The sequence below is a fragment of the Sciurus vulgaris genome (assembly GCF_902686455.1).
Source record: "Sciurus vulgaris genome assembly, chromosome: 2".
In the NCBI taxonomy this organism is placed as follows: Eukaryota; Metazoa; Chordata; class Mammalia; order Rodentia; family Sciuridae; genus Sciurus; species Sciurus vulgaris.
This window is the reverse complement of record NC_136462.1, coordinates 153,955,168-153,983,046: the sequence shown is the minus strand read 5'-3', so window position 1 is coordinate 153,983,046 and position 27,879 is coordinate 153,955,168. Positions and strand designations below refer to the sequence as shown.

The 27,879-nt window shown below is 45.7% G+C and overlaps 1 protein-coding gene across 8 annotated transcripts; it reads left to right on the top strand.

Annotated features, from left to right (window-relative positions):
* The first annotated feature begins 607 nt into the window (after positions 1 to 607).
* ENTPD6 (ectonucleoside triphosphate diphosphohydrolase 6) lies at positions 608 to 27,879 on the top strand. 8 transcript variants are annotated; one of them, XM_079123628.1, is made up of 16 exons: positions 608 to 771; positions 2,103 to 2,200; positions 4,904 to 4,938; positions 7,846 to 8,166; positions 10,059 to 10,135; positions 11,529 to 11,672; positions 12,779 to 12,854; positions 13,470 to 13,505; positions 14,688 to 14,776; positions 16,087 to 16,166; positions 16,747 to 16,811; positions 19,485 to 19,586; positions 21,191 to 21,328; positions 23,485 to 23,541; positions 24,657 to 24,769; positions 24,994 to 27,879. In XM_079123628.1, exons 4-16 carry the CDS (start codon positions 7,875 to 7,877, stop codon positions 25,090 to 25,092), a joined length of 1,368 nt encoding a protein of 455 aa, XP_078979754.1. In that variant the 5' UTR covers positions 608 to 771; positions 2,103 to 2,200; positions 4,904 to 4,938; positions 7,846 to 7,874; the 3' UTR covers positions 25,093 to 27,879. The 8 variants fall into 8 exon arrangements, 7 of the variants coding, with proteins under 7 accessions (XP_078979754.1, XP_078979756.1, XP_078979753.1 ...); XM_079123630.1 differs by having other exon boundaries at positions 608 to 798; XM_079123627.1 differs by lacking the exon at positions 4,904 to 4,938.

Genomic DNA, 27,879 nt, shown 5'->3' with positions numbered 1-27,879 from the left:
TTCTAGAAAGACATCAAAAAACCGGGCGGGGTAGCACGCACTTGTAACTCCAGCGCTCGGGAGTCTGAGGCAGGAAGTTCACAAGTTCAAAGTCAACCTCAGCAAATTAGTGAGTCCCTAAGCAACTCAGCGAGAACCTGTCTGTAAATAAACTATTTTTTAAAAAAGGACTGGGGATGTGGCTCAGTGGTTAAGTGCCCTGGGTTCAATCTCTGGTACAAAAAAAAGAAAGAAAAGACATCAGAAAATGGGGTCAAAAATGAGGAGACTATCACACTGCCTACTGTTGTGGCCGCATTTTCTAGCATGTATTCCCTTAAAAATAAAATAATAATTTAAAAGTGGAGGGATTCAGGGGAAATTCTACAAGATGGTCAAGGTAGTGAGGTTGCAGTAACTCCTCCACCAAGCAGGATGAGGCCGGGAAAATTAAGTCTGGGGAATCGACGTATCTCACCGGCCTCAGAAGTAGAACCAAGCCAAAGCGATCGCCAACAGCTGAGAACGCGTACCTCCCTACCTGAGGAAAGAACGCAGGCCAGGAAGCCCCGCCCCACGCTGCACGGCGCCTGCGCAGTGAACCACGTCTCCCCGCCCAACCGGTGACGTGGCGAGCACGTGGGCGGGGCCGAGGCTTGCAAGATCCACGGGGTCGCATGTCCCGGTTAGAGGCCGAGGTGACGCCGGCAGGGACCAGAGCTCCGGAGTACCCCGCCGACTGCCCAGGAAGGGCACCAGCCTCCGTGGTTGGAAGAGACAGTGCTGTGCAGGGTAAACGGCGGGTCGCGGGGGCTGCAGGTGGGCCTTCCCAATGCGGGGCACCTTGGAGGTAGGGGCCTGAGCGGAGCGGGGTCCAGGTTTCGCAGCGCTCACGCACCTGGCAGACTCTTGGTTCAGAGCGGCAGCGCCTGGAGAGTTGCCTGAGGGCCACTGTCAGCCCCAGGCTCCTCTCCCTCTGCCTTTCTGTCCCGGCTGCATTTGTCCTCTCCGGACGTCTGGACTCCGCTGACCCGTGGGCCTTGTTCAGTGTTGTGGACAACAGGGTAGGGCACGTAGCAGGGCTCTGTATCGCCAAGAGGTTGTACCTCCCTGCCTCATTCATTCATTCAGCCAGCAGTGACCCGCCCCCAAGCTCGGTGCCAGGGACAGGGCAGGCAGGCCCTTCTTCCCCTTCTGGATCTCATAGTCCAGTTGGGTCGCCCAGGAAACAGGTAAGATTCTGTCGTTCATTCAGTACTGAAGAAAGGACAGTTGACTTTGATGGAATGATGATCAGGAAGAGCTGATAGGTGGTTCAGGGTGGTTCTGCCTGAGCTGACCTGTGGCCATGGATGATACCTCAGTTTGAGAGCGGGAATGATCCTGGGTTGGACAGAGCTGGGCACCAGAATAGACTCGTTCAGTGGAAAGCCAAAAAGCAGCCAGGAGAGTGAAAAGGGAAGTACAAATGGGAAGGGACAAAGAAAGGAGGGTGCACCTGGAAGCTATTAAATGATTTTAAGAGAAGGGAGAAAGTCTACATTGCTGGGCTGGTCACTGTGGCCACAACCCCTCACCCTGTATATCCATCCGAAGCAGTCAGTCACAGGGAAATGCCTGGCCAGTTCTAAACATCTTTCCAGGCACCTGTATTCTGGGATTATGTGTACTGAGGCACACATCCTACGTCATACAGGATACAGAGAAAGTCCCAAACCCTAGCCACCAGCGTGGGAATCTCAAACCTCTGGGAAGGAGGTTCCTTGGGGAGAAGTGGATGGTGAATATGATTACAAAGAGAAAAGACTTTTCCTCAGACCCAGTGTGTAGAGCCATGGAGGGGGAAGAGCAGTGTTTTCCTGGAGGAGGTTTCCCTGTTGGTGATACCATTGTATTAAAAATGTAATCATTCATGTACTGGGGTAGAATAGTAGAGTGCTTGCCTAGCATGTACAAGGCCCTGGGTTTGTTCCCAGCACTGAAGGAAAAAAAAAAAAAAAGATAGTCACTCTTGCAAAATCTGACAAGCATAATGCAACAAATCCAAAATCAGTTTTTTGTTCCTCTACTTCTACCTTGGAAGGCATCAGTTGGCTAATTTGGTGTATGTCTCTTTCTCCTAGAGCCTAATATTCAGAACCTAAGAGGTGGACAGCTGTTCATGTAAGGAAGTCTGGAAGTACCTCGCCTCCCACTGCATCCTGTGAAAAGAAAATAGCAGGTGGTGTTGACAGGGCCTATTCATGTATGGCTTATTGCTGAGAAAATCAGGAGAATGAGTGGTTTGCTAGCGTGCTTTATTATGTCACATTTTTAGCCTGTGCATCAGTCATTTTCAATCGTATCCTTTATTGGAATATGATTTTGTCAGGTTTAACAAAAACCTGACAAAAACTGGCCAACAGATTAGGCAGCCACCAGTCTACTCAGATGGAGCATGCATTTCCAGCTGCCAACTAGCTATCCCCAGCTCCTAGAAACCTAATCAGGACACAGTAGGCTTCTGTCTCTAACACTTGTTATGGTTTGATTATGAGGTATCCTCCCAAAGCTCCTGTGTTAATGAAGGAATGTTCAGAAATGAAATGATTGAGAGCTGTAACCTAATCAGTCCATCCTTGTTTGAATAGGTGGTAACTGTTGGCAGGTTTTATGGCTGAAGGAAGTGGGTCACTGGAGGTATGCCTTAGAAGGATTCATCTTCCCCACAGCACCTTCTTCTTTTGGGCCCCTGAACACAGACAATGGAATATACCCTTTAGGGTTGGGTTTTTTTAAATGGGTAGATAAATTTAATAGCCTCCTTTGCCTCAAATTTGATAGACCACCTGTTAATCCAGTTGTGTAGAACATGGTACTTAAACTGACTCAGGGCATGATAAAACTTGGTTCTGGGACTGGGGTTGTGGCTCACTGGTAGAGCACTTGCCTAGCACATGTGAGGCACCAGGTTCAATCCTCAGCACCACATAAAAATAAACAAATAAAATATGTCCATATACAACTAAATTTTTTTTTAATTTTTTTTAAAAACTTGATTCTATACAGGTTTATGTAAAACACTTTCATAGTTACAAGGTATTAGTATTACTTTTGTATCCTCACTATTCATCCCTAGCAATGACTGCTTCAGAACTTTGTAAATATTAAAGTCAACATTTAATGATTAGCATAGAAACCTGAAACTGGGTTACAATAACCTAACAAAAGGAGGCCTATGAGAGAAGCAGTAGTAGGGTAAGAGCTGAGTGCCTCAGAATGGGCACATCTGATATCAGCTAATATCCCCTAACCTACTATAGGGTCAGTCCCATTTCTGACTGATGTCTTATCATGTCTAACTTGGCATGTGGAAAACCTGGTCACTGTTCCCTACTGCCACATAGACCCTCCCCAAGGATCTGTTCCTATCTGACCACACTTGGGTTCTGGGGCACTGTTAATGCCTCCATCTTTTTCTTATTGCCTCTTCTATTCTAAGCCATCAGCCAGCCTCCTTCAGCAGCAGGTGTTGAGTGAGCAGCCATTGGACTCTGGCCTTGTGTTGGGTGTTGAAGGTCCAAGGTAGATGGGCTTGTCACTACTCCCAGAAAGGCACCATCTAACTGAAAGGGGCCTACATAGGTAACCCTCCATACAATTTACCAAGGAAGTGGAAGTATATAGAGCTCCATAGAACCCTAGGGAGGGACCTCAGGTGGCCAGGGCTTCGAGTAGCAGTAAATATCACAAGGGTATGGAAAAAGAACCAAAGGAACAGTATGCTGAAAAAAAAAAAAAAAAGAACATTTAAATTGGGAAGAATCTCAGTGAGGCATGGCCTGTCACCTTTGTTGAGAATGAGAGGTAACTAAAACTTTAAAAGAGTATGAATTTGATACAGTGTTCAGGCCCCATCCTCTGTATTCCTCCCTGCCACCGCCCCTACTGCCTTTCCTCTTCCAGCCACAGAGCTCATGTATTTTACCAGTCTGGGTTCAACCATTGGAAGATTTTTTTTTTTTTTTTTTTTTTTTTTTTGTGGTGCTGGGGATCGAACCCAGGGCTTTGTGCTTGCAAGGCAAGCACTCTATTGACTGAGCTATCTCCTCAGCCCGGTTTTTTTTTAATGTGATAAAATACTCATAAAATTTACCATCGTAGCCATTATTAAGTGTGGCATGAAGTTTGTACACATTGTTGTGTAGACATCACCACCATCCATCTTAAAAACTTTTTCATCTGACCCAGTGTATATGGTTATACAAATATGTCTTCAAGATCCCAATTTTAATTTTTTTGGCTACATACTCAGAAGTGGAATTAATGGATCATATGGTAATTGTGTTTTTAATTTTTGGAGGAAGTCTCACAGTATTTTCCATAGCAGCTATGCCACTTTACTTTCCCAGGGCACAAAGGTTCCAATTTCTCTCCATGCTCACCAACACTTGTTATAGTCTCTTTTTGTTGTTTTGTTTTGTTTTGGAGGATTTGGGGGAGAGGTATTTGTTCATTTGTTTTTTGTGGTCCTGGGGATAAAACCCAGGGCTTCATGGATGCTTAGGCAAGTGCTCTACCACTCAGCTATACCCTCAACCCTTTGTTTGTTTTTAGGTACTGGGGAATGAGCCCAGGGACATTTTACCACTAAAATACATTTTTTATTTTGAGATAAAGTCTCACTAAGTTGCAGAGGCTAGCCTGGAACTTGGAATTTTCCTGCCTCACACTCCTGAATTGCTGGTATTGCAGGTGTGCATCACTGCACCCAGAACCTTTTTTAATAGTAATCATCCCTAATATATGTGAGGTGATATCTTATTGTTTTGCATTTCTCTAGTGATTGATGATATCGGGCATTTTATCATATGCTTGCTGGCCAATCTGTACCTCTTCTTTGGAGACATCTGTCCACAATTTTTTTTAATTTGTTTTGCTGCAGTACTGGAGTTCGAATCCAGACCTGTGCATGCCAAGGCAAGTACTCTACCATTGAGATACACCCACAGTCCTTTTTTAAATTTTATTTGGAGTCAGGGTATCACTTTGTTGCCTAGACTGGCCTTGAACTTGCAATCCTCCTGTCTTGGCCTCCCTAGTACTTGGGATTACAGAATTGTTTCCTTTACTGTGAAGAAGCTGTATAGTTTGGTATAATTTCACTGGATGCTTTTGCATTTATTGCTTGTGTTTTTGGTATCATGTGCCACCATGCCCATCTGTTTGCCCATTTTTTAATCATTACTTTTTTGTGATTGTTGATGTCCTATCCATAGCCCATTTGTGTCATGGCAGTGGGGTAAGTTGCAGAGAAGCCAAAGCAAGTACCCACAAATGACACAAAATCATGAGAAACATGATCTGTTGGGGAAAGCTTACAAGAGATCAGTGACTGCTCCAAGAAGAGTTCAGTGCTATAAACTGAACAAATAGCAAACCTGTCCCTCAAGGTGCCTTCTTTCTCTCATTTCATTTTGTCAAGTGGTAGCCTACTGGATGTGTGACCCTTATCCTTTCTGTAGCACCTTCAATTCCGCACCAGCCACAACTGAGAGAGGGATTTTATGTGGTAGGCTACAAGAGCAGTGACATCATCAGCAGTAAGCTTACCTACTTTGCTTATATGACCAGCATCCCAAGGAGCAACTTCCATGGGGTATGTGCAAAAAAGTGACTTTTCACAGATAACACTAACTTTCCCAGTGTGCTTAAGAAACAGCCATTTATACCTGGACATTCCAGCCCAGGCTTGCTTTCTTTCTCCTCTTAAATTGAGCAGGTTTTGGAAACAGAAAGTGGTTATTCGGGGACTGGGTATTTTGCTGTCCCTCTTTTCTTAAAGGACAATACAATTTTTTAGTAATTCCTTTTATATTCTGTTTATTAATTCCTTATCTGATCAAATATGTTTGGCAGATATTTTCTCCCATTCTTTAGGCTGCCTTTTCATTTTGTTGATTGTTTACTTTACCATGCAGAAGGTGTATGGTTTGATGTAATCCCACTGACTCATTCTTGTTTTGTTGCTTGCATTTTGGTATCGTATCTACAAAATCATCACCAGGTTCAGTGTCATGAAGTATTCCCTCCTATTCAATCTTTTGAGACGAATTTATGTTAATTCATCTTTCAATATTTAGAAGAGTCAGCAGTGAAGCTCTCTGGTCCAACACTTTTCATTGTTGGGAGATTTTTGATTATTGATTCAGTGTCTTTACTGTATATAGGTCTTTTCAGATATTCTGTTTCTTCATAATTCATCTTGGTGGGTTGTATGTTCCTAGGAATTTGTTCATTTCATCTAGTTATTCAATTTGAGGGCATATAATTGTTCATAGTACTCTCTTGTAATCATTTTTATTCTGTAAAATTAGTAGTAATGTTCTCTTTTATTTCTGATTTTAGTCAAGTCTTCTCTCTCTGTTCCCTAGTCAATCTAGCTGGTAGGGATAGGGAAGGAGGCTTGTTTCTCAGCACCCAACTGGAGAACCTTTCTGTAACCCAGAAGGGTGATTTGTCCTGCCTCCTGCCCCATCTTGGGCCTCTTCTTACAGTCAGGGCACAGAAGCAGTGCTTGTCTGTCCTGAGCCCCATGGACCTGAGGGCATCTGGGTATGGCCACAAGCTGGAATCCAAGAAGGAGAAATCAAGGAAGGCCTGCTGCATGTTTTCTCCTAACGAACCCTTTCATTCCATTTCTTCCCCACCTAGCAGCCTCAGGGTTGGCATGCAGCTCACATAGGGCTGGCCCCCCTATACTGTCTCCCTCTCCAGGCAGTGCAGCCACACAGTCCTCACTGTTCCTAGTTCCCAGGGGATGTTTCCTTCTGTTTCCCCTCTGTAAATTCTGTATTCAGTAGCCTGTCCTGAGCACATTGAATCCCCAATGTCAAAAGGCAGCCTTCCTGTAAGCAGCCCCACCTTACAGATGAGGAGAACAGCACCCCACCCAAGATAATAGTTTGACATGGTCACATGCTGTGGCAGTTAAAGCACATTCCCAGATCCTGCTTCCAGCCCTCATTTCCCTACCCTCTGCTCCCCCAGTAGCACCACTGCACTCCCCACAGCATACAAGAAAGTGCAGGAATGGCAGACTGATAGATGTTCCCCCAGGGCAGGGGAAACCCTGAGAATCAGTTCCCTCATTTCTTATCCATGGAGGACTCAGGTTTCCACATACTGTCTTGCACCAAGAACTGCTAATAAAACATGAACAAATGGCTTTTCATTTTGGGATGTATTGAACCAAAAATAACAGTGCCAAATTAATTTATTTTGCTACCTGGGTGGAATTTTCATAGGCTTTGAAAGCACACAGACATTACTTCCTCCTTGGCAGGCATGCACTATGCTAATGAAAAGAGCCCTCTGTTGTGAAACTTCCAGAAAAAAAGAGCCACATTTTTCACACTTATGTCAGATTCCCTGTAGTTGCCTGAGGGACAGTTTTTTAAATCTTTGAGAGTTAATTGCTTTAGTGGGAGTATAAGTAGGGATTCAAAGAATAGATGAGATACTCTTCTCTTACTTGAATGATCTAGGGACATTGCTTACACATGACTTTTTATTTAAGCAGCAGCATGTCTCAGAGTCATTTGTGTAGAGTGACACTTAGAGAGGCCACAGTTGTGATCTGTGCCCAGTTCAGCACTTACAAGGCATACAACCTTGGACAGGTTACCTAGTATTTATAGTCCTCAGTTCTGGACCACACTTTCCAGAACCACTTCAGGAATCAAATGACTACTGTGGGTAAAGGCAGACCAGTTTCTGGTTGCACATTTTGTTCCTGGACGGGGAACAAACACATTGTGTTTCTAACACATTGAAACCTTGAAGCCTAACGTGATTTTTCTGCCTCTCCTCCTTTCCTATCAACAGTTGCAGCACAGTCCTTGGCAAACTAAGAAATGAGAAAAATACCAAATCATGGGACCCTGCGGATGACGAAGGTGGCATACCCCCTGGGACTGTGCTTGGGCCTATTCATCTACGTCGTCTACATCAAGTGGCACCGAGCCTCTGCCACCCAGGCCTTTTTTACTGTCGCGGGGGCAGCCTCAGGGGCCCGGTGGGGACAGCAGGCCCGCAGCTCACTGGGATCAACTACACGTGGTCATGAAGTCTTCTATGGGATCATGTTTGATGCCGGAAGCACTGGCACCCGCGTGCACGTCTTCCAGTTTTCTCAGCCTCCTGGAGGTATCCCGGCCTAACTGTGAGCCTCTTTGGGCCCAGACATGGGATCTGTCTTTTCCCATCTCCTGGCAGGGCTCTTGGAATCTCCTCACCTAGAAGACAGTGTGGGCTGGAGCCCCTGCCTTGAACACATGATAGCTTATCAAAATGTAGATACTGAGGATGTAACTCAGTGATAGAGGACTTGCCTAGTGTGTGCAAAATCCTGAATCTGATCCCTAGCAGCACACACACATACATCCCTCCATCCCAATAATGCAGTTACTAAGAGATGTTGATTCAGGATGTGGACCAAAGCTGGGCCATCTAAATTCCCCAGGAGTCCCCAAGTTACTGTAACAGTAGCAAGTAATGATTACTACTGAAGAGCAGTTGAGATCCTAGAGGGCATTTAGTGGCCCATCCTCTCCCCATTTTTCACTGATTTGTTGGATAACTGTGACTGTGACTTGGGCCAGAGGTTATATCACAAGAGTTTCAGGCATGAAATAACTCCGTATTCAGGCCTATGAGAACCAGGAATCCAGGCAAGTTAAATAAATAGCAAAAACCCAGAACTCAGGCTACCAGAAGCTGCCATAGTGGATTCAGACAGCCATAAGGGCCATCAGCAGTGAGAAGGAACCTGGAGCCTGAGCCCCTGCCAGTTTTGCTTCCTAGGGTCAGGTGAGGGCTGTGTCTTGAAGGCAGGTGACTTCTGTATGGGGACCCTGGTTGCTGCCCAGTTCTTCTCTCTGTTCCTCTCTCATGCCTATTACCCTGAGATTTGCCCTTCTTGGTACATCTCTGACCTGTAGCTAGTGAGCATGTCAAGCCCTCTGCCAGACAGGTACCTGATCACACATCTGGCTGTCCCTTCTCTCTAGTTCTTGTTGACCCTTTTGGGTAGGCACCATTCTGGCATTTAACTGCTATCTGTTGATACCAGTACCTCTTTCTAAAACTATCATAGAATAGTTGATCTAAATTCATTATTATTTATTTTATGTTTGGGCTAAAACTTTGCTTTAAAAAAAAAAAGTTACCTTTATTGAAGATAGTTTATATATAAAAATCCATCTATTTAAAGTGTTAGTTTTAGTATGGTTAATTCTTGCTGATTCAACAGGGCAAATTATATTTGTTATATATTTGAAATATTTCTTCTTGAATACTTTTATATTTATTGTTTTATTTTGTAATTTATTGCTATAATTAAATATTTAGATACCGTTCCTACCTCCAGAGGTAGTTTTAAAGCTAATTTAAAGGCTGGGAGTGAGGCTCAGTAATAGAGCATTTAACTAACATGTGTGAGGCCTTGGTTTGAGGCCACAGGATACATCTTATCACTTTCCTTCCGAAATTCAGCCTCCTAATAAGGCATAACGCTCAATTCTTTAAAAAACTCTTAAATCTTTAGGACCCTGTGATATATCCATCCCAGCATCAAGGAAGGGATTTTCATATTTACAGGTTGGAATCAATCATGCTGTTCAATCAGCAAGAATTAACTTAAAACAACACTTTAAATGGATGTAGGGTTCTGTGAGTGTTTTATGCTCAATAAAGATTGTTGGGTTTATTTGTTTTGTTTTCTTTTTGTTTTTGTTTATTGCAGTGCTGGGTTTCAAACCCAGAGCCTCATTCATGCTTAGCAAGCAATATTCCTCTGAGCTACACCCTCACCCAACTCAAAGTTGCACAAAGTTTGGCCCAAATATTAGGTAACATACTCATGTTCTGTTGAACTGAAGTGGCAAAATTTAAACAAGAAAAGAAAGGTCACCTACCACTCTAGGATTGGTTCATGTGGTCAGATCAAAAGTCCAGCTAGTCACAGTTGTTTATATATATATATTCACATGTCTGTCTATATTTATTGTTGTGCCTTCTTAAAAACACTTTCCCCTTAGAAACTCCCACCTTGACCCATGAAACCTTCAAAGCATTGAAGCCTGGTCTTTCTGCTTATGCTGACGACGTTGAAAAGGTAATAATACTCTTTTGTCTATTTGTTCATTAAATGTCTTCTAATTATGTAATTAGTTAAAGCTAACTCCTTTCCTTTGGATTAGGTAGGCCATCTTCTTAGAGGAAGGCATTTTTGCTGATGCTTTCAGGGATATTCACTGCCATTGAGAATGGTCAGGTGGAGAAAAGTGTTCAGGTCTTCTTTGAGCCTCCCACCCTACCTGTCAACATGCAGTCCTGTCAGTCATCCTAAGGTCTTGTTGCAGTTCAGAAACACAAGTGCCACAAACTGACAAAAATATTAGTGGGAAGTTTAGTTAAAATTTCTTCATACTAGTCTTGTAAGTTTTGCATATTTCTTTTTTTTTTCTTTTAATGATACTGGGAATCGAAGCCAGCTAGGCAAGTGCTCTACCACTGAGCTACACCCCCAATCCTAACATTTTTTTGAACTGTTGTTTTAGTAGGAACCTTCAATCAAAGAAATCCTTTAGCTTAATTTAAAAACAAATAGAAATTTGTGATTTGACAATAACAATGAGGTTAAAACCTGATTAAATTAGATATCTTTAGAATAAACTCAGGATTTTAAAAATCTTAACCTTGTGGGTAGGTAACATACATTCAATGAGACAGATGTCTAAGCTCCCCAGGTGACAGCAAGGATTCCTCCACACAGAATCACACCCGTGCTGTATCATGTAGCCTTTAAGATCCGGTTTTTGTACACTTGTTCTTTTCCTTTTTTTTTATTTTACATACAGAATAGAGTAGCAAAGTCTGTCACCTAACACGTGTTTCATAATCCCAACATGAATTCTTAGTTGGGATTTCTGGGTGAAAGGAATGTGAGTGTCCCCCTTGGACAAATATTGTCAGTTGACCCCTGTGGCAGTGTACCTATGACATACTCAGCTATACTTTCTCAAATTGCCTCCCACCCCACACCTTTTCTGACCTAGGACCTCAGACAACCTTTGGGTCTTGAACATCCTGGTGTGACATGGTTCCTCAGTGTAGTGTGTTATTCATGGCACTTAGTTCTACAAGGAACCCTAGAATTTTCTGATCCTGACACCCTCATGATGTCCAGAGAAGTCAGGTCATCTGAGGTTTCCTGGTAAGGTTAGTGACAGGGCTGGTCATACTCAGAGGGCTTAGAAGTTACTGTAAGGATTGAGCTTAGCCTCATTACTTCTGACCCACTCTCATCCTGCCACATTACATGCCAAGGAAATTACTCTATGGTCTCCTGGTCTCTGTGTCCCCACACACTGCCAGTAGTACTTGGGTCATTGTCCCCTCCTGATTTTGAAAATTAAAAAAATATATATGTTTATATATCCAAAAGGGGCAGGTAGCACTATATGTTGGGTACAACAGGCCCTGCTTTGCTTTTATAATATCCACAGAGTGCTCAGGGAATTCAAGAACTGCTGGATGTTGCTAAACAAGAGATTCCATTCGACTTCTGGAAGGTCACCCCTCTGGTCCTCAAGGCCACAGCTGGTTTGCGCCTGTTACCAGGAGAAAAGGCTCAGAAGTTATTGCAAAAGGTGAGTTTAGCCATTTCCCTCTCTGGTAGGTATCTAATGATTGCTAAAAATGCTATTCCTGTTACCAGTGTTGAGCAGACAGATTACATAGAAGTGTCCTGAGGAGGGAACCTTCAGCCTCACCTTTAGGTGTCTTTTGCATGACATTTAAGTCTGTGTTTGTTTCCTAGAGTAGATCTGTGTTTTTATAACAAGAAAAACAGCTTTATTTTAAAAGTACACTGCTTTTGAAGTCCGTCCCCTACCCAGAGATTGGCTGAGTCGGAGGGTTGTGAGAACTGAACTTTTGACATCTTAACCCAAACTTACTGTGCTTATTTTGACTGGTGACAGAGTCCGGCTCTTGGTCTGATGCCCTGGCATGACTGTTTAAGAGGCCCTTAGCCTCTTCTCCAGTCCCAGTACTCCTCAACGCTCCTGTGTCCCTAGCTGCCTGGCACTCTGCTCTGAGGCTGGGAATGACTCTTCCCAACTACTGAGTTTAGGAAACTGCTTTAGGCACAATGACCCCCCTCAACCTTTATAACATTCCTACACTATTTACCTTTACAGTGTACATCTGTCAGGGTCACTCAAAAAGTAGAACTGTGGTACCTCAGTGAGTTTGGGGTATGCAGATCTGTATATTAAGACTTGCTAGAAAACAGAAGGAAATATACCAAAATGCTCATGGCCTCTGCCTCCCATCTGCTGGGCTGGCTCCCTGGAGCAGTGGCCTCTAGACTATATAAGTGGTCCCCAGGATTGAGCTCTACCTTGTAGGACTTCACACCCTTCATCTCACATCCCAAAGCTGGGCAGCATTTTTGGGCCCTGCAGGCTCAGGGTGCAACAGCTCACCCCCATCCCATCCATTCCCCCAGATCTCTTCCAGTCCAAACTGTCCTAAGACATTTCACCGCGGCAGCATGTGTGTTAGCTACCCTGGAAAAGAGATTAAGTGAGGAAACCCCCTCACCGAAGATAGAAGATGCCTAAAGAGAAATGGAAGCTTTGCTCTTATTCAGACTCCTCAGAGTTTGATTCCTGCCTGCTGAACATATGACACACCTGACAACCACTGACTATATTCTAAATGATGAAGGAATGTCTCTCTTTACATCTAGGTGAAAGAGGTATTTAAGGCATCACCCTTCCTGGTAGGGGACGACTGTGTTTCCATCATGAACGGAACAGACGAAGGTAGAGTCTCCAAAAGCACCTGCAGACAGTAATGCTGTCACAGTAAGAAGGCTCTGTGCTGTGTTGCTATTGGGAATTCCACATATGGGAGCTTTCTCCTTGGTCAGGCACAGGGGTGGAAAATAATTAAGGTTAGGGTCCCAATCACAGTTTCAATATGCCAGATGGTCTTTGGGGGGGCCAGTGTCTCTCTCTCTCTCTCTCTCTCTTTCTCTCTCTCTTTCTCTCTCTCTCTCTCTCTCTCTCTCTCACACACACATACACACACACATAAAGTGAATTTATATGGGTTATATGGGAGTGGAAGGGACATTTGGTTCTTTCCCTGCCTCTTCTAAAAGAGGAAGCTGGTAATGAAGAGTGGGAAAGAGGCATGGCTTTTGGTAAAGTGTTCTGGGTTTCAGTGTGGCATCTTCTAGAATAGCCTGCCCGAAGCTGCTGGATCTGCTTATGAATGAATAATGTTCCTCTCTGTGGATGGTCTGAAGGCTGAGAGCATTGAGGCAGTGGGCACTTGGTGCTCCTGAAATTTGAAAACCGACATGTAGCAGTCCTGGGTGTTTTATTGACAGCGTCTCAAGCGATTACAGTGCTGCCTCTGCCACTCTTTTGTAGGCGTATCAGCATGGATCACTGTCAACTTCCTAACAGGTGTGTGTTTACTTCAATGGGAAAGGCTAATGGTTCACAGTCACATGTAAAGGTAGACTTGATGGCCTTGCTGGAGAGCAGGGGCCTTGTTTCTATGATCCCTTGGGTTTCACAACAGCCTAAATTTCAGGTAGGCTATAGGGGTGTCTGCCGGGCTCCATGGGCAGCTGTGCACTCACAGGGGTGCATGCTGGAAGAGCACCTCTATCTGGGCTGTTTCTCCCATCCACGGTCCCTGCCTGTTTCTTGCCAAACATCTACCAGGGTCCCTGTCCTCTCTTTTATGAGAGAAGTAGTGAGTAAATCAGCCAAGTTTCTAAGTATTCAATGTGACACAAAGGCTAATCGCCCTATACAAAAACATCTATTCTTGGAAATAGAGAAAAAGAGGTAATTTTTCATAGATTATTCTAAGTGTGAGTCCCTGAAGTAGAATTATGGAAAATGGCCATGTGTCTGAAGTAGGTATGAGAAAGAGGTTTCCTGGCAGAATTTGTTCTTTTCAGGGGTTAGGGGAGGAGATATGAGGGGCTAGATCAGGAATGTTCACTTCATGTCTTTTGGGGAGCAGAAATGGAGATGGGTCTAATGGACCAGGGAGAGTGTTGGGATCCTTACAGGATCTATTGTCCTGTTCTATTGTCCAGGAAGTCAGCATCTCCCTGGGAGGTAAGGTAGCAGCCTGCTTCCTGGTGGATGCAGCCAGGCTGCTGTCTCTCCAGACAGATAGTATCAGCCTTTCATCATTCACATTAAAGCCAAAGCTGAGCCAGGCATCATGGCACACTCCTATTATCCCTGTGACGGAGGCTGGGGCAGGAGGATCACTAAATTGCTGAACCAGCCTCAGCAATTTAGTGAGGCCTTGTACAACTTAGCAAGACCCCATCTCAATATAGAAAATAAAGGGGACTGGGATGTGGTTCTGTGGTTGAATACCCCTAGGTTCAATCCCTGGTACAAAAAAAAAAAAAGAAAAAGCCAAAGCTGGTAGAGCCATTGATCTTATCCCTTAAACATGTAGTACCCCTTTTCAGGGGAGATTTTTAATTAGTTGCATTAATTTCTCTGTCTTGTTTTCCTTTCTGCTCAAGGATTCAGCCTCTAATCACTTTGTTCTCTCTACTGTGGTCATCTGCTTACTAACATGACAGTGCTCTGTCTTCACCCACTGTTATATAGGCAGTTTGAAAACCCCAGGAAGGAGCAGTGTGGGCATGCTGGATTTGGGCGGAGGATCCACTCAGATCACCTTCCTTCCACAAGTCGAGGTAACCAACTGCCTGCCTCAGTGTCCCCCGGGAGGCAGGTCATGGGCTGCCCAGGGAAGGCCCATTGGCTGATAGAAGTCACTCCACACCTCCAAGCCCTGGGCCAGTGCCCCCACAGATAATACTTCTTATATGAATTTTAACTCAGTCTAAAAAACAAAACCAAAATAGAAATTCCATCTTCAGTGGGGTGATAAATTAGATCATAGTCAGAAACCTTTGGATAGAGAAAATGAAGTCAGTGGCTCCCATCCCCTTCAGGGTCCCAAGAAAGGTGCAAGAGCAGACAGTTTATATTCTGACTCAGGGGAGAGAGCTCCACCCTTGTCAAGACAGATGTTCTTGAGATTAAAATGCTTCCAGTTAATACCATCTGCTGTTTTGAAATAGCTCCCTCCTAATCATGCCTGTAATCCCAGCAACCTGGGAGGCTGAGGAAGGAGGATCACAAGTTTGAGGCCAGCCTTAGCTTCTCAGTGAGTTCCTGTCTCAAAATACAAAGGTCAAAGGTCTTCTATTTATTTTTTTTAATTGGTGCTTTATAGATATACACACAAGTGGGATTTATTGTGGTATATTCATATACATACATAGCATAATTTAGTCAATTTCATTCTGCAGTTCCTCCCTCTACTCCCCCTTCATCCCTCCCCTCTCTGTCTCTCCCTTAACTCCACTGATCTCTCTTCTATTTTCATGGGACTCCCCTCAACTTTTCCCCCCTTATTTTGCTCTAGCTTCCACATGTGAGAAAAAACATTCAAACCTTGACTTTATGTGTCTAGCTTATTTCACTTAGCATGATATTCTCCAGCTCTAATAATCATGTCAAAATAAACCCCAAAATTATGTATAACTGTAACACACTAATAAAAAAAAAAAAATTTAAAAGGACTGGGGAATAAAGTCAGTAATAAAGTGCCCTGGGTTCAATCCCTTGTGCTGCAAAAAAAAAAAAAAAAAAAGAAAGAAAGAAAGAAAGAAGAAAAAAACAAAGAAACACTCCCAACCCACCCATTTTCCTATTATGTTTAGTTTCCAATGGAATAGAGTAATGAAGTTTACACATCCTAAGTGTCTTGGTTGGGCCATATTTTTCAGAATGGGTAAAACTACTCAGAAGGAAGAAACATTCTGGATGCTTTATTTTTTGTTACTTGCTCCTTATTCTTTCACAGTATAGGACTTAATGAAAATCTCATGTAACTGACTCCATCTGAATGTCCCTGTCCATCCAAATGAATTGAAGAAATGGAGACAGTCTTCTTAAAGACGAGGAGAAACATAGTCTCTCTTATGTTCCTCCCCAGGGCACCCTTCAGGCCTCCCCACCTGGCCATCTGACAGCACTGCAGATGTTTAACAGGACCTATAAGCTCTATTCCCACAGGTAGGTTTATTGGAGTTGGGGGCACAGGCAGACAGCTCTGTTGGCATTGCACATTCTCTGGTTGCCTCCCACTCCTGCCTTATGGAGTAGCCAAATCCCAGCAGTGATGCCAGTTCCCAGAATCCCTCTTGCTACGTTCACCTGAACTCTCCTTATCCTGCCTGCTCCTCCCTGTCTAACTTCATCATTTTTAAATTTATCTGCAGTAAAATCACATTCTTCTATTGGGCTTATTCTGTCCTGCTTTGGAGAAGGCTTGCAAAAGACTGAGGAGAGCCCAGGGACTGTGCAGGAATCCTGAGCCACCTATTTGTAATGTGGCATGTTCAGTAGTTTCTTGTGCTTTGTGAAAACTAGAGTTGAATCTGTCTTATTCACTGCAGTGTCCACATGAGCTATATTATAGGACCTCATTTGTTGAATTAATTAGCCAAATCCCTAAAACTCAGCAAGAGGCTTCTAAAAGAAGCAGAGGAGCGCACTAAATGCTTTGCCACAAGTTCTACCTTTCCCACCTATGTTGGACCCAGATGGGTGGATGTATTGCAGGCCAGCCTTACCCAGGGCACTATTTCCACAGCTACCTGGGACTGGGATTGATGTCAGCACGACTGGCGATCTTAGGCGGTGTGGAGGGAAAACCTGGTAAGTGGAACATGTTGCTCAAGTCCCTTATCTGTTGCTATAGCATACTGACCATTGGCCACCAGCCAAAGTCTGGAGTTATTGCTGGCCTAGGAAGGACAGGCCTCAGATCTTGTCCGTGATGTCCTGATGGGAATGAAGGAGGACATGTTTTACCTGTGCACATCTGATGCTTTGTTTTGTTTCGTTTTTGTGGTACTAGGGATCAAACCCAAGGCATCACACATGCTATGCAAGAACCCTGCCATTGAACTACGTCCTAGGCCTAAGTCATGTTTTTATGAGACATTAGTGAAACCATTTCTGAAACACAGATTCTAGGAACCCAAATAACTTTGTATTCCTCACCTACATTTGGAGTCAACAACTTTCTGTTGCTGTGACAAAATACTTAAGATAAACAACTTATAAGGAGGAAGAATTTACTTTGGCTCATGGTTTCAGAGGTCCTTGTACAGTTAGACCAGTTGCCTTTGGGCCTGTGGTAAGGTAACAGTCATGTATGAGTACATGGCAGAGGTTACCTCATGGCAGCTGGGAGGTATAAAGAGAGACAGGAAGGGGCTTGGGCCTAATAGCCCCTTCAAGAACTGTCTCCCAGTGACCTAACTTTCTTCCAGTAGGCCCTACCTCCTAAAGGTTCCACCACCTCTCAATAGCATCACAGCCTGGGGATCAAACCTTTAGCACTTGAGCCTTTGGGGCACACTTATCCAAACCAGAGGAACTTGTTTTTATGGATTCGAAGAGATTATCTGGTTTTTCAGACAGTGTAGGACAGGCCATGAGAAGGGAATGCTTGAGCATTTCCCATCAGGGGAAACTTTTCTCATTCACAGTGATTCCCACTCTGCTTTCTGAACGATCATTAAAAATTAACTTGGAGGACTGGGGAGATAATTCAGTTGGTAGAGTGCTTTCCTCTCAAGCACAAAGCCCTGGGTTCAATCCCCAGCACCACAAAAAAAATAAATAAATAAATAGGGGCTGGGGACATAGCTCAGTCGGTAGAGTGCTTGCCTTGTAAGCACAAGGCCCTGGGTTTGATCCCCAGCACCCAAAATAAATAAATAAACAAACAAACAAACAAATTTGGCCCTACCCTGTAGACACAGTGTCTGAGAAGAAACCTGGGTCTGGCCAGGTCATTAAAAGAAGCATCTTATCCCAGGTCTTCACTGCCCCTTCCAGTGGGCCTTGAGTTCAGTTCTTAGAGATAATTGTAACCCATTTTTGGCTACCTTGAGGCTAGCATCAGCCTGGCTTTCCTGGTAGCACTGACAGTGACCAGATGTATGTGTGTGTGTGAGGCACTCTGTCCAAAGCCCATGTTGTCCCCCAACCATGAGGCCACACTCTGCCCTTCATTGGCCCAGCACTTCTGCCACTTCTTCAAGGGCCCAGTTATTCTGCCAGGTTAGGAATATTCAACCAGAATTGTCATTTTCCCATATAATCCTATTCCAGGTTGAGTTTTTCAAATCTTGGTGTGTATTCTCAGTAGTATCCCCTTTGTTGTAAACCAAAAATATGTCCATGTCTCAGAAACATTTGCAGCCCTAACTCCATGACCAGGAACACCTGTTATTTAGCTTACAAGGAGAAGGCAGGTACCATTTGCCCCCTGTGGTTAACTGTGGAGCCATAGCCCAGCCTCTATCCTCTTCCCACTCATCACAGCAGCAGGAGGGTCTCACCATCTTTATCATATAACAGATCATTCCAGACAGTGGTAAACAACAAATGCTGGGACTAGGGGTACATCTCAGGGATGGAGTGCTTGCCTGGCATGCATAAGGCATTAGGTTTGATCCCAAGTGCCTCAAGAAAGAAAAACAGCAAATAGCAGACACTTTATTATGTGTTTCATGATTCCACAGGGCTTTGCCACATGGTGCCTTGACTAGGGTCCCAGAGTCTTGTGTGGCTGTCATAGGGGAAGCTCAGACTGGCATTTTGTGCCATGTCACTCCTTTGTGTGACTTTGCCCCCAGCAGAATAGCCAGGGTTGCTTACGTGGCACCTCCAAAAAAGGAAGACCACCCTAAAGTCACATACCAACACTTCCTACCAAGGCCAGAATCCAGGAAGGGGACAAGAGACAAGACCCTCTCAGTGGAGAGCACCTTGCTATCTGTGAGGGTTGGCAGTGCAGTGGCAGCCTTGAACACCAGACACCAGCTGCTTTGGCTAGTTGTGGGTCCTGGCTTTTGTGCTGCAGAGCAGCACCAATTCAATTTATGACATGGTGACTTCTGGTGGTACTTGTCCTGGCTTTGTCACTATCTTGCCAGTTACAGCCTCAGTCATCTCTAAAATTGGGTAATGATGGCTCCCCTCCCAACAGAGTTGTATGACAACTGACTGAATTCCAGTGTGTGGAACCCTGAAGTCCCCAAGGGATGGCAAATAGTCATGAAGCAATCATGTTTCCAGGGCAAGTGAAGTTTGTTGCAGCTACTGTGATGGAGGAGGGTTTTCCTGTCCAGCTCACCTGGAACGTCTCCAGGAATCAGGTCTCCTCTGGCAGGAAGCACTCCAGTGCCTTGAATACCAGCCTATAGTATTCTCTGTTTTAATTCTCCTCCCCAGACTTGTAAGGCCCTGGTTTGATGGTACTGTGCCTTTTTCCTTTTTTCTTTTTTTTCTTCCATTTTTATCTCTTTATTTCAGTTAAGGATGGAAAAGACTTGGTCAGTCCCTGTCTGTCTCCAGGTTTCAAAGGAGAATGGGAACATGCTGAAATAACATACAGGATTTCAGGACAGAAGGCAGGTATGGTGTGTTAGTTATTCATCAGTGGCTCATGAGGTCCATTGGCAGCCCGCCCATCCCCTGTACCTTTTCCAAATACCTCTGAGAAGGAGAAGACTGGCACAGACAAGCCCACACTGGCCCTGAAAACACATGCAACTCTGGGAACCCTCACCAGGCCTCCAGAGGCCTTTGTCAGAGCTTGGGAACTGCTGCATTGCCTCCCCCCTGCAGGATCTCTGCACAAGGCTTCCTTGTCTGTCCCCAGTGCTTCTTTCCAAAGAGCCCAATTGCCTCTCAGGCCTCCAATGAGGAAGGACTAAATGCCTCGAGTTCCAAAACAAATGGTCTATTTGGGCTGCTGGCCCAGAAGTTCTGTGCTGGGTCAGTTTAGTACATAGAAGAATTCAGGCTTCTCCTCTGGCAAAGGTTACTTCTTACCACCTGCTCTGGGTATGGGAACCTGGCTGCCCTGCTGAGTGAGCCTCACAAGACTTGCCCTCTCAACCCCAGTGGTCTGTATTGCTCTGTACTCTTGGAATGTCTTCTGTGAAAATATTAAACTATTATTCCAAGACTGGACATGTGGCACAAGGCATGTCCACCTTTGGTAACCATGCAGGTCACTCTGACTCAGTGGTCCACTGTGCATGTTCTGAGGGCCAGATCTCTCTGTAGGCACCCAGCACACAACAGGACAGTCCCCCCAGGAGGAATCTGGCAGTAAAACATGAAAAATCACTTTGAAGAAAAATAAAACAAGAAAATGAGAGTGCAAAGAGATAGATTGCAGCCTTTACTAGGACAGACAAGGAAGACTTCATAGGGTGATTTGAACCAAAACACGAAGACATGGAAATGAGCCACCCAGATCTAAATCAGGGCTTCTCCAGGCCAGAGGAAAGCACGAGCAAAAGCCCTGAGGTAGCATCTTTATTTAGTGAACAAGGAGGCAGTAGTATGACTAGTCTGAGGAGGGGACAATGGGAGGAAAATGAGGTCTCAAGGTCAAAAGTATGGCTCTGTGTCCTGTTGGGAACACTGGAAAAGACAGAGGTTGGTTGAAGTCGGGTCAAGGTATGGAATGTTGACGTGCCTAATGAGATGTGTCCATGGCTGTCAGTTGACCTCCAGAGTCTGTTAATCTCTGGGACCCTGTGTTGTAGTTCTCCTCTATCTAGCTGTGTGAACTTAGCAAGTGACCCACAGGGCCTCAGTCTCCCTGACACTGTGATATAGGGAGGGAGCACTTCTGAGGCAGCTGCTGACCTGTAGTTCAGTGCTGGCTGGCAGACAGTGAGTGCAGGGTGACTGATACCTGCTGGCTGGTGAGGATGGCTGCACAGGACCCAGCTGGAGACAATCAGAATCAGAGTACAGAAACCATCTGCTTCAAAGCTGGGGCTCTACTCTCTCTGGCCCATTTGTACTTGGGGGCTTCCTTTCTTGCTGATCTGAAACAGCATGGTTGCTATTGCTTTGTGCAGTAAGCAGCCCCTGACTTGGGATCTGCAGGGGCTTCTGGTACCAGTTGAAGTCACTAAGAAAGGCCTATAGAGGCCACATATGTCCTGAGTGCCCAGGGCTCTTTAACTACTGGACGTATGCTTTTCCTTTCCCTGCAGGGAGCCTCCATGAGCTGTGTGCCAGTCGAGTGTCAGAAGTTCTTCAAAATAAAGTGCACAGAACAGAAGAGGTGGAGCATGTGGACTTTTATGCTTTTTCCTACTATTATGACCTCGCAGCCAGTGTTGGTCTAATAGGTAAGGGTAGAGGCTGACTGGGCATTTTGGGTTTCCTGGGCAGAGGGCCTGTGACAGGCGAATAATTGCATTTCTATGTTGGAAGTAGACTTAGGAAGGCAGGATTGTGGGGAGTTGTCTTGTCATTAGGATAGGAAATACTGAGCTCTCTTTTTATAGATAAATTAGTTCCTTAAATCTGTTAGTTCATGCACAGACAGTTATATACTGTTGATTTAGATTCCTGCTGGAGGGCAGGTCTTGCCCCGAACTGACTCATATTATTTAACTGCCTCAGACTCATGGTATCCTGCCTGGGCCCCGTGGCTGTAGCTCAGAAACTGTGTGGATGGGTGGCTGCATGCTCTCTCCCCACCACAGGAGGGATCAGCCCCATGATATGGATTTCCCTCTAGTTTGTCCTCCCTTGTCCAGGGAACAAGGTCAGAGCAAAGCCAGGTGTTGGAGTTTGCTGGAGCTTTCAGTGGCCAGATTACATAAACACTCCATGAGAGGGTTGCAAAGTCACTTTAGTGGCTGGAGACCAGAATTTTCTTAATGAAATTAACTGCTAATATCAACATGCATTGCCTGGGGTAAGAATAAGAACCCCAATTAGCACTTTCAATAAAAAACTTCCCAGAAAAAACTAATGCTGTCACTGTTCCGTTCCCTGGGAACTGGGACCTCCCATAGTATTTACAGTGGCTCTGCTGCCCCATAACAGGACTGAGTATGGAAGGCACCAGCCAGGATGGGTAGTCAAGGTGGCAGGCAACCTCTTCCCAAGACTGATTGGCCTGCCAGGCCTGAGGAGCACTGTCCTGATTGCACCAGAGTTGTGAACATTGCAGGGCCCACATACCCCAACTTGGTCTAGCAGCCTGTTGGGGGCCCCACAGCCTAGCCACAGGCTATCCTTACCAGGAGGTCAACATCTTCCCTGGGGTGACCTCAGGAGATGTGGAGCTATTCAAAAAAGCAAATCCACCTGCCTGTTGTGGTCATGCTTGGCTCTGACAGAGCAGTATGAATCATATTTGGAACTCAGACTACTCTTTGCTGGGCACAGTGGTGCACAACTGTAATTCTAGCAATTCAGGTGACCGAGGCAGAAGGATGGATCACAAGTTTAAAGCCAACCTCCTCAGCACGTTAGCTAAGCTGTAAGCAACTTAGCAATACCCTGTCTCAAAACAAAAAATAAAAAGGGCTGGGAATGTAATTCAATGGTAAAGTGTCACCCTTGTTCAATACCTAGTACAAAACAAAACAAAACACCTCAGACAATCCTTAATGGTGACATTTGGGGGGGCGGTACTGGGGATTGAACTCAGGGACACTCGGCTACTAAATCACATCCCCAGCCCTATTTTGTATTTTATTTAGAGACAGGGTCTCACTGAGTTGCTTAATGCCTCACTATTGCTGAGGCAGACTTTGAACTCATGATCCTTCTGCCTCAACTTCTGAAGTTGCTGGGATTACAGGTGTGCACCATCACACCTGGCCAATGGTGACATCTTGACAGTGATATTTGTGACTTATTGAACACCCAGAGTCAGGAGCCACTCCATCCACAGAGCCCTGTGAAGGCTCTGCACATCTTCTCTAAGACCCAGCAGGTTATTCCTCACTTTCTTTTATAGAACTCTTTTTATACACGCAGTTGGGAAATCAATATTAAAATACTATTGCTGAATTCAGTGCCACAACTTCAAGCAGCTTTTCTACTTCTGTACTTTTAACTTTTCCTAACCTGTGAGTTTGCAGTCTGTACAGTCCAGAGATCCTGATGAGGTTCTTCTAGGGGGACATTGCAGGATTGAGGTGTGATGATCCTCAAAAGCTCCCCTATCTGTGATCCTGTGGGGAACACCTGCCCTAATTTGGTCTAACTCTGCCACCTTAGAGGCCACAAATGGGCTGGAGTATAGCTCAATGGTGGAGCACTTGCCTAGAATGTGCAAGGCCCTGGATTTCATCCCTATCACTGCAGTAAAGAGAAATCATGACCCATGAGTGTGGGTGGCTATATAGAACCAGGGGAGTCTAGTGTCTGCAACTTTGTGCTTTGGATTTCCTGAGCTGGGTCCCTGGGCACCAGCCTCAAGCCTCAGCAGCGTGATGTGCTTCTGTGGTGCTCCTGGAGACTGGGTGCCTGTCTCATCCCACAGATGCGGAGAAGGGAGGCAGCCTCGTGGTCGGGGACTTTGAGATAGCAGCCAAATATGGTGAGTGTCATGGTACTTGCTGGGGTGAGAGAGGCTGAGAAAGTAGAGGGGCAGAAACTGAAGAGGTGGGGGACAAACAGCCTACAGTGCTTGTGACATGAAGTGGCCCCAGAATTCCTGGGTTTTGATTCTGATTTTGCCAACCAGGTGAGTGTTCAGAGATATGCAAGTGCAGAATTCCAAGTGCACTGGGGTTACCATGTGGGGCCTGCATTCCATGTCTGCCTTTTTAATAGTGACCACAGGCAGAGGCCTCAGTGTCCTAGCTGTGAAAGGGCTACAGTCCAGTGCACTGTTATCAGGCTATAAGTAATAGACTCCCTCATTTCATTCTTTCTGACACCTTTTCACTGCTACCCAAGTTACCCCAAGAGTGATTTCCCCTGAGATGTCCCAGCAATTTCATGATTGATTGTAATATGACCCTGAAGAAGTTGGGTTGTGGGTGTGAAGTCAAGTTGTGTTCCCTTCCCCCTCTTCCTGTTACCTTGTCTAAGTCACACTCACCCCAACAGCCAGGGAATGAGTGTGTATGAAGTGTTAGTGTTCATATTCCCTTTTGGTTGCTGCTTCCAATTGCTGATCAAGAGCTACATTTTAGACTTTTTCCATAAAATGTTCTCCCTTCTCCCCACCACCCAATGACTTTTTTAAAGCTTTCATGTCACTTTTGGGTTTGTCCCCCTGGACATTGGGTATCTTGGTGAATTTGCCCTTCTTCCTCAAGAGCAAGAGTAAGTTGTTTTTGAGTTGGCTATTCTGTCATTTTCATCCCCTGGAAAGCACAAGTTTTATGCAGGTAGACACCTGGAAGAGGTGTCCAGGATCACAGGTGCAAAGATGTGGCCTGGGAGATGGTGACTTTCCATTGTGACCCCAAGACAAGGTGTGCAGGTCTCTGTTGGTCCTAGAGTCCAGACTAGGTAGAGGCTGGGACTGGCCTCATGGCCTGCCTCTTGAGTTGCTCTGGACATTTCACCTTTCCATGCCAGGCTGGAAAGGAGTAAGGATCTGGGTGGGTGCTCAGAGTGGGTGGAGTTGGGGTCCACACCACACACTCTCTCCCAAGAAGGGAATTGTCTGAACCTAACTGGGAACTGGCCATCTCCCTCCAGTATGTCGGACTCTAGAGACCCAGCCACACAGCAGCCCCTTCGTGTGCATGGATCTCACCTATATTACCTTGCTGCTCCAGGAGTTTGGCTTTCCCAGGGATAAAGTGCTGAAGGTAGGGACTCACCTTTTGGGCACCCCGGTCCCAATTATGTGGTGTGGTACTGGGAACTGCTGACCCTATTATTGAAGTCTTGTCCCCTACCCAGTCCTTGACTTTCAAGGAATAGCCCCAACTTCCAGCTCCAGTCTGGGCTGCCTTAGTTCACAGATGTGCTCAACCTTTCCCATCTCAAGGAGTGTGATGTTCCTCTCTTCTTCTCCCTTTGTCTTTTCAAGCTGACTCGGAAAATCGACAATGTGGAGACCAGCTGGGCTCTAGGGGCCATTTTTCACTACATCGACTCCCTGAACAGAGAGAAGAGTCCAGCCTTGTAGTAGCACAGCCCCACTCCCCACTCTGGCCAGTATTCCTAGCTCCCATCTCACAGACCCCTCCATCCTGGACATGATTTTATCCTTGAGGAGCCACCATGCTGACTGATACCCCTCCTCCTGCAGCCCTCAGAGTGCCACCTACCTGTGCATCAGCCTCTGCTGTGCTATGGCTACTTGAGAGTGGGAACCTCAAGAACAGGGCCCTGCCAGTGCTTCCTCTCTGCCTGGTATCCAAGTGGTTTGTGAGCCAGACAGGGACAAGGGCACATAAGACCTGTGTCCTCCTCTCCATCTCTGGGGCTGTGGCTGCTCTTGTCTCCCTCCCTGTGACCTGAATCTTACTTTAGCTCCTGGGCCTTGTTGTTCTCTCCCTGAGGGCAGACATCCACCTTTCCCAGAGAGTTTGGGGAGGTTAGACAAGCTGTCCTATCTGCTCTAGGGGGAGCCAAACAAGAACCAGTGTGACCTCCAGGAGAGCAGGTCTCTTGCGTGTTTCTCTCTTTGTTGGGGGTGAGCACATGACATCACCCAGTGGTCTGCTCCCTCAAATTTTGGATGGTGTGGGGCTAACTGATGGGGGATGCTATGGGTAAGAAGAGGGAGGGGTATCCCATGTGCCCAGCTTTGCTGATAAAGTCTGCCACGGCCATGAGCGTAGCTGGGTGTGACCTGCTGTAAGAACATTTGTGGCCCTGCTGCTGGAGCCTTACCTGTCGTGTGAGTGCTGAGTGCTTGTGTACAAACTATGTCTGAGCCGCTTTTATGAACACCAGCTCTGTGTTCCAGTGAATGTATTGCTGCTATGAGCCATTTGCAGACAAGCGAGGCAGGGTAAGAAGATGTAGTCCCAGAACCACACTCTTGCAGCCCTTGTGCTGTCTTGGACCACAGCCCCATTCTCTGTGGTGACACCTGCCCTCCTCAATGGGCCTGTGTCATAGGTGACACTTGGGCATGGCTTGGGTCCCAGTGCCCATGTCCACCATGGTTCCTTCAGTGAATGTGCAGTACATGGAATAAGAATCTGTGTTCCGCTCCAAATAAAAGGTTTACAAGGTTTTCTCCTGTGATTCTTCTTGGTGAGCAAAACGTTCGTTCACCCAGCAACTGAGATCTCTGTTAACTAAAGTTTAAAAACCTGCCAAAGTGGAGTGACAGAGATAGTGTCTTACTTTCCATAACAGCAGATGGCCACCTGGAGGCAGGACTGATTCAGGTCTGGCCAGGGGGCTCTCTCCCTCCCAGCAGTTTTCTGAGAGCAAAGCTCCTCCTCCCTCTTCTGGGACAGTGACCCACAGTCTGAGCAGGGAAGGCTCTGGGCACTTCAGCTCCTCTGGCAAGTGCTAGGACCCACGTCATCCTGTGCTTCACAAAGCTCTGTCTTCATTCTGGTACAATCCCAAAGGAGTTGCATGCCAGGGAGAGAACCACAGCTCCCCAGTCTGCCTGACTATGATGGGGTGACAGGTCTCCTCTTGGGCCTCCCCAGGGCTGCACTTGCTGAACAAGCCATGTGGCAAAGCCCTGTGCAGAAGAGGAAAGGGCCACAAGGGAAATTTCACTCCTCACCTCCCAGAGCCAGAACTGCAGTGGTCCAGGGCAGAAGAGGGACCAGTGAAAAACTTGTGTGATATTTGAGCAGCCCTTCACTTGTGGGACACTAGAAAAAGGCTGAGCTCCCACCCAGCAGAGTGTAGTATGTGGGACTCCAACTCGAAAGGCAGAAGGGAGACCCTAGGACATGAACAAAACCAGAGCCAGCTGTCCTCTACCCTTTGGTCTCCTCAAAATTATTTCTTAGGGAAGAGGACTGGCCAATTTTGGTGATACAGGCCAGAAAAGTCAAAGCAGGAAAGATGATCCCCAACACTGGGGCCAGTGCCAGTAAGTTTTCACTGAGGGCATAAAAAAACCTGCCCTTCCCCCCGCCCCGCCCCCGCAAATTGCACAGCCTCTGCTTTGGCAGGTTCCTACCAGCCCCTTTTCCTTCCATAATCTCTAATGGTCTAAATATTTAAAGAATTCTGAAGGTAAAGCATCAAAGATGCATGAAGGTAAAGCAAAAATTGATTTGGTTCATTTAAAGATTAGTGATCTCACTCCTGAAAAAGGGTAAACAACTGGACGTTTCCCAGGAGAATAACAAATAAATTATGGAATATTTTTGGACCCAGCAAAATATGCAAGTCATTTCACTTGAGTGTCTTTTGTGATAATAAAGTAGGCTCTTGTTTTCTAAAAATAGTTACGTATGTATCATGACAAAAACCAACTAGAGAGTTTGTACACACTGTATGCTTAGACAGGTCTGCCTGGTGCACCCCACACATCTGCTATCCACGTGCCCTGTACTGCTTTGTTCTCTCTTGAACTGATAGCTCAGGCACATTCATCACATACCAGGTTGCCTTGGTCCTGCAATGGCTGGTGGCATTCCTGTGTCTGGATAACAGAACCTCACAGCATCAAGTTGTTTCCAGTCCCACATCCATACATGAGCCATTCTGACATTGCCAGATCCAAGGTCATGAGCATTTTAATTAGTAGTAGACATCAACATATTCCCTTGAATCCCATCTGCAAGCATTGGTGCCAGCTTCTGCGCACCCCCTCACAACACAGCTACTGCCCAGTGGTTTGATCTCTGCCATTAGGTCAAAAAATGGTGACTGGTAGTTTTAATATGCATTGTTCAGGGCTGGGCATATGGCTCAGTTGGTAGAGTGCTTGCCTTGCATGCAGAAGGCCCTGGGTTCAATCCCCAGCACCACACACATACACACAAAA

Excerpts from the sequence above, each read along its gene's own strand:
- ENTPD6 (XM_079123631.1), top strand. The coding sequence starts at position 7,875 with ATGAGAAAAATACCAAATCATGGGACCCTGCGGATGACGAAGGTGGCA. Across the intron at positions 11,673-12,778 it reads CTCAGAAGTTATTGCAAAAG|GTGAAAGAGGTATTTAAGGC; the intron begins GTGAGTTTAGCC and ends CTTTACATCTAG. Across the intron at positions 14,777-16,086 it reads CCTTCCTTCCACAAGTCGAG|GGCACCCTTCAGGCCTCCCC; the intron begins GTAACCAACTGC and ends GTTCCTCCCCAG.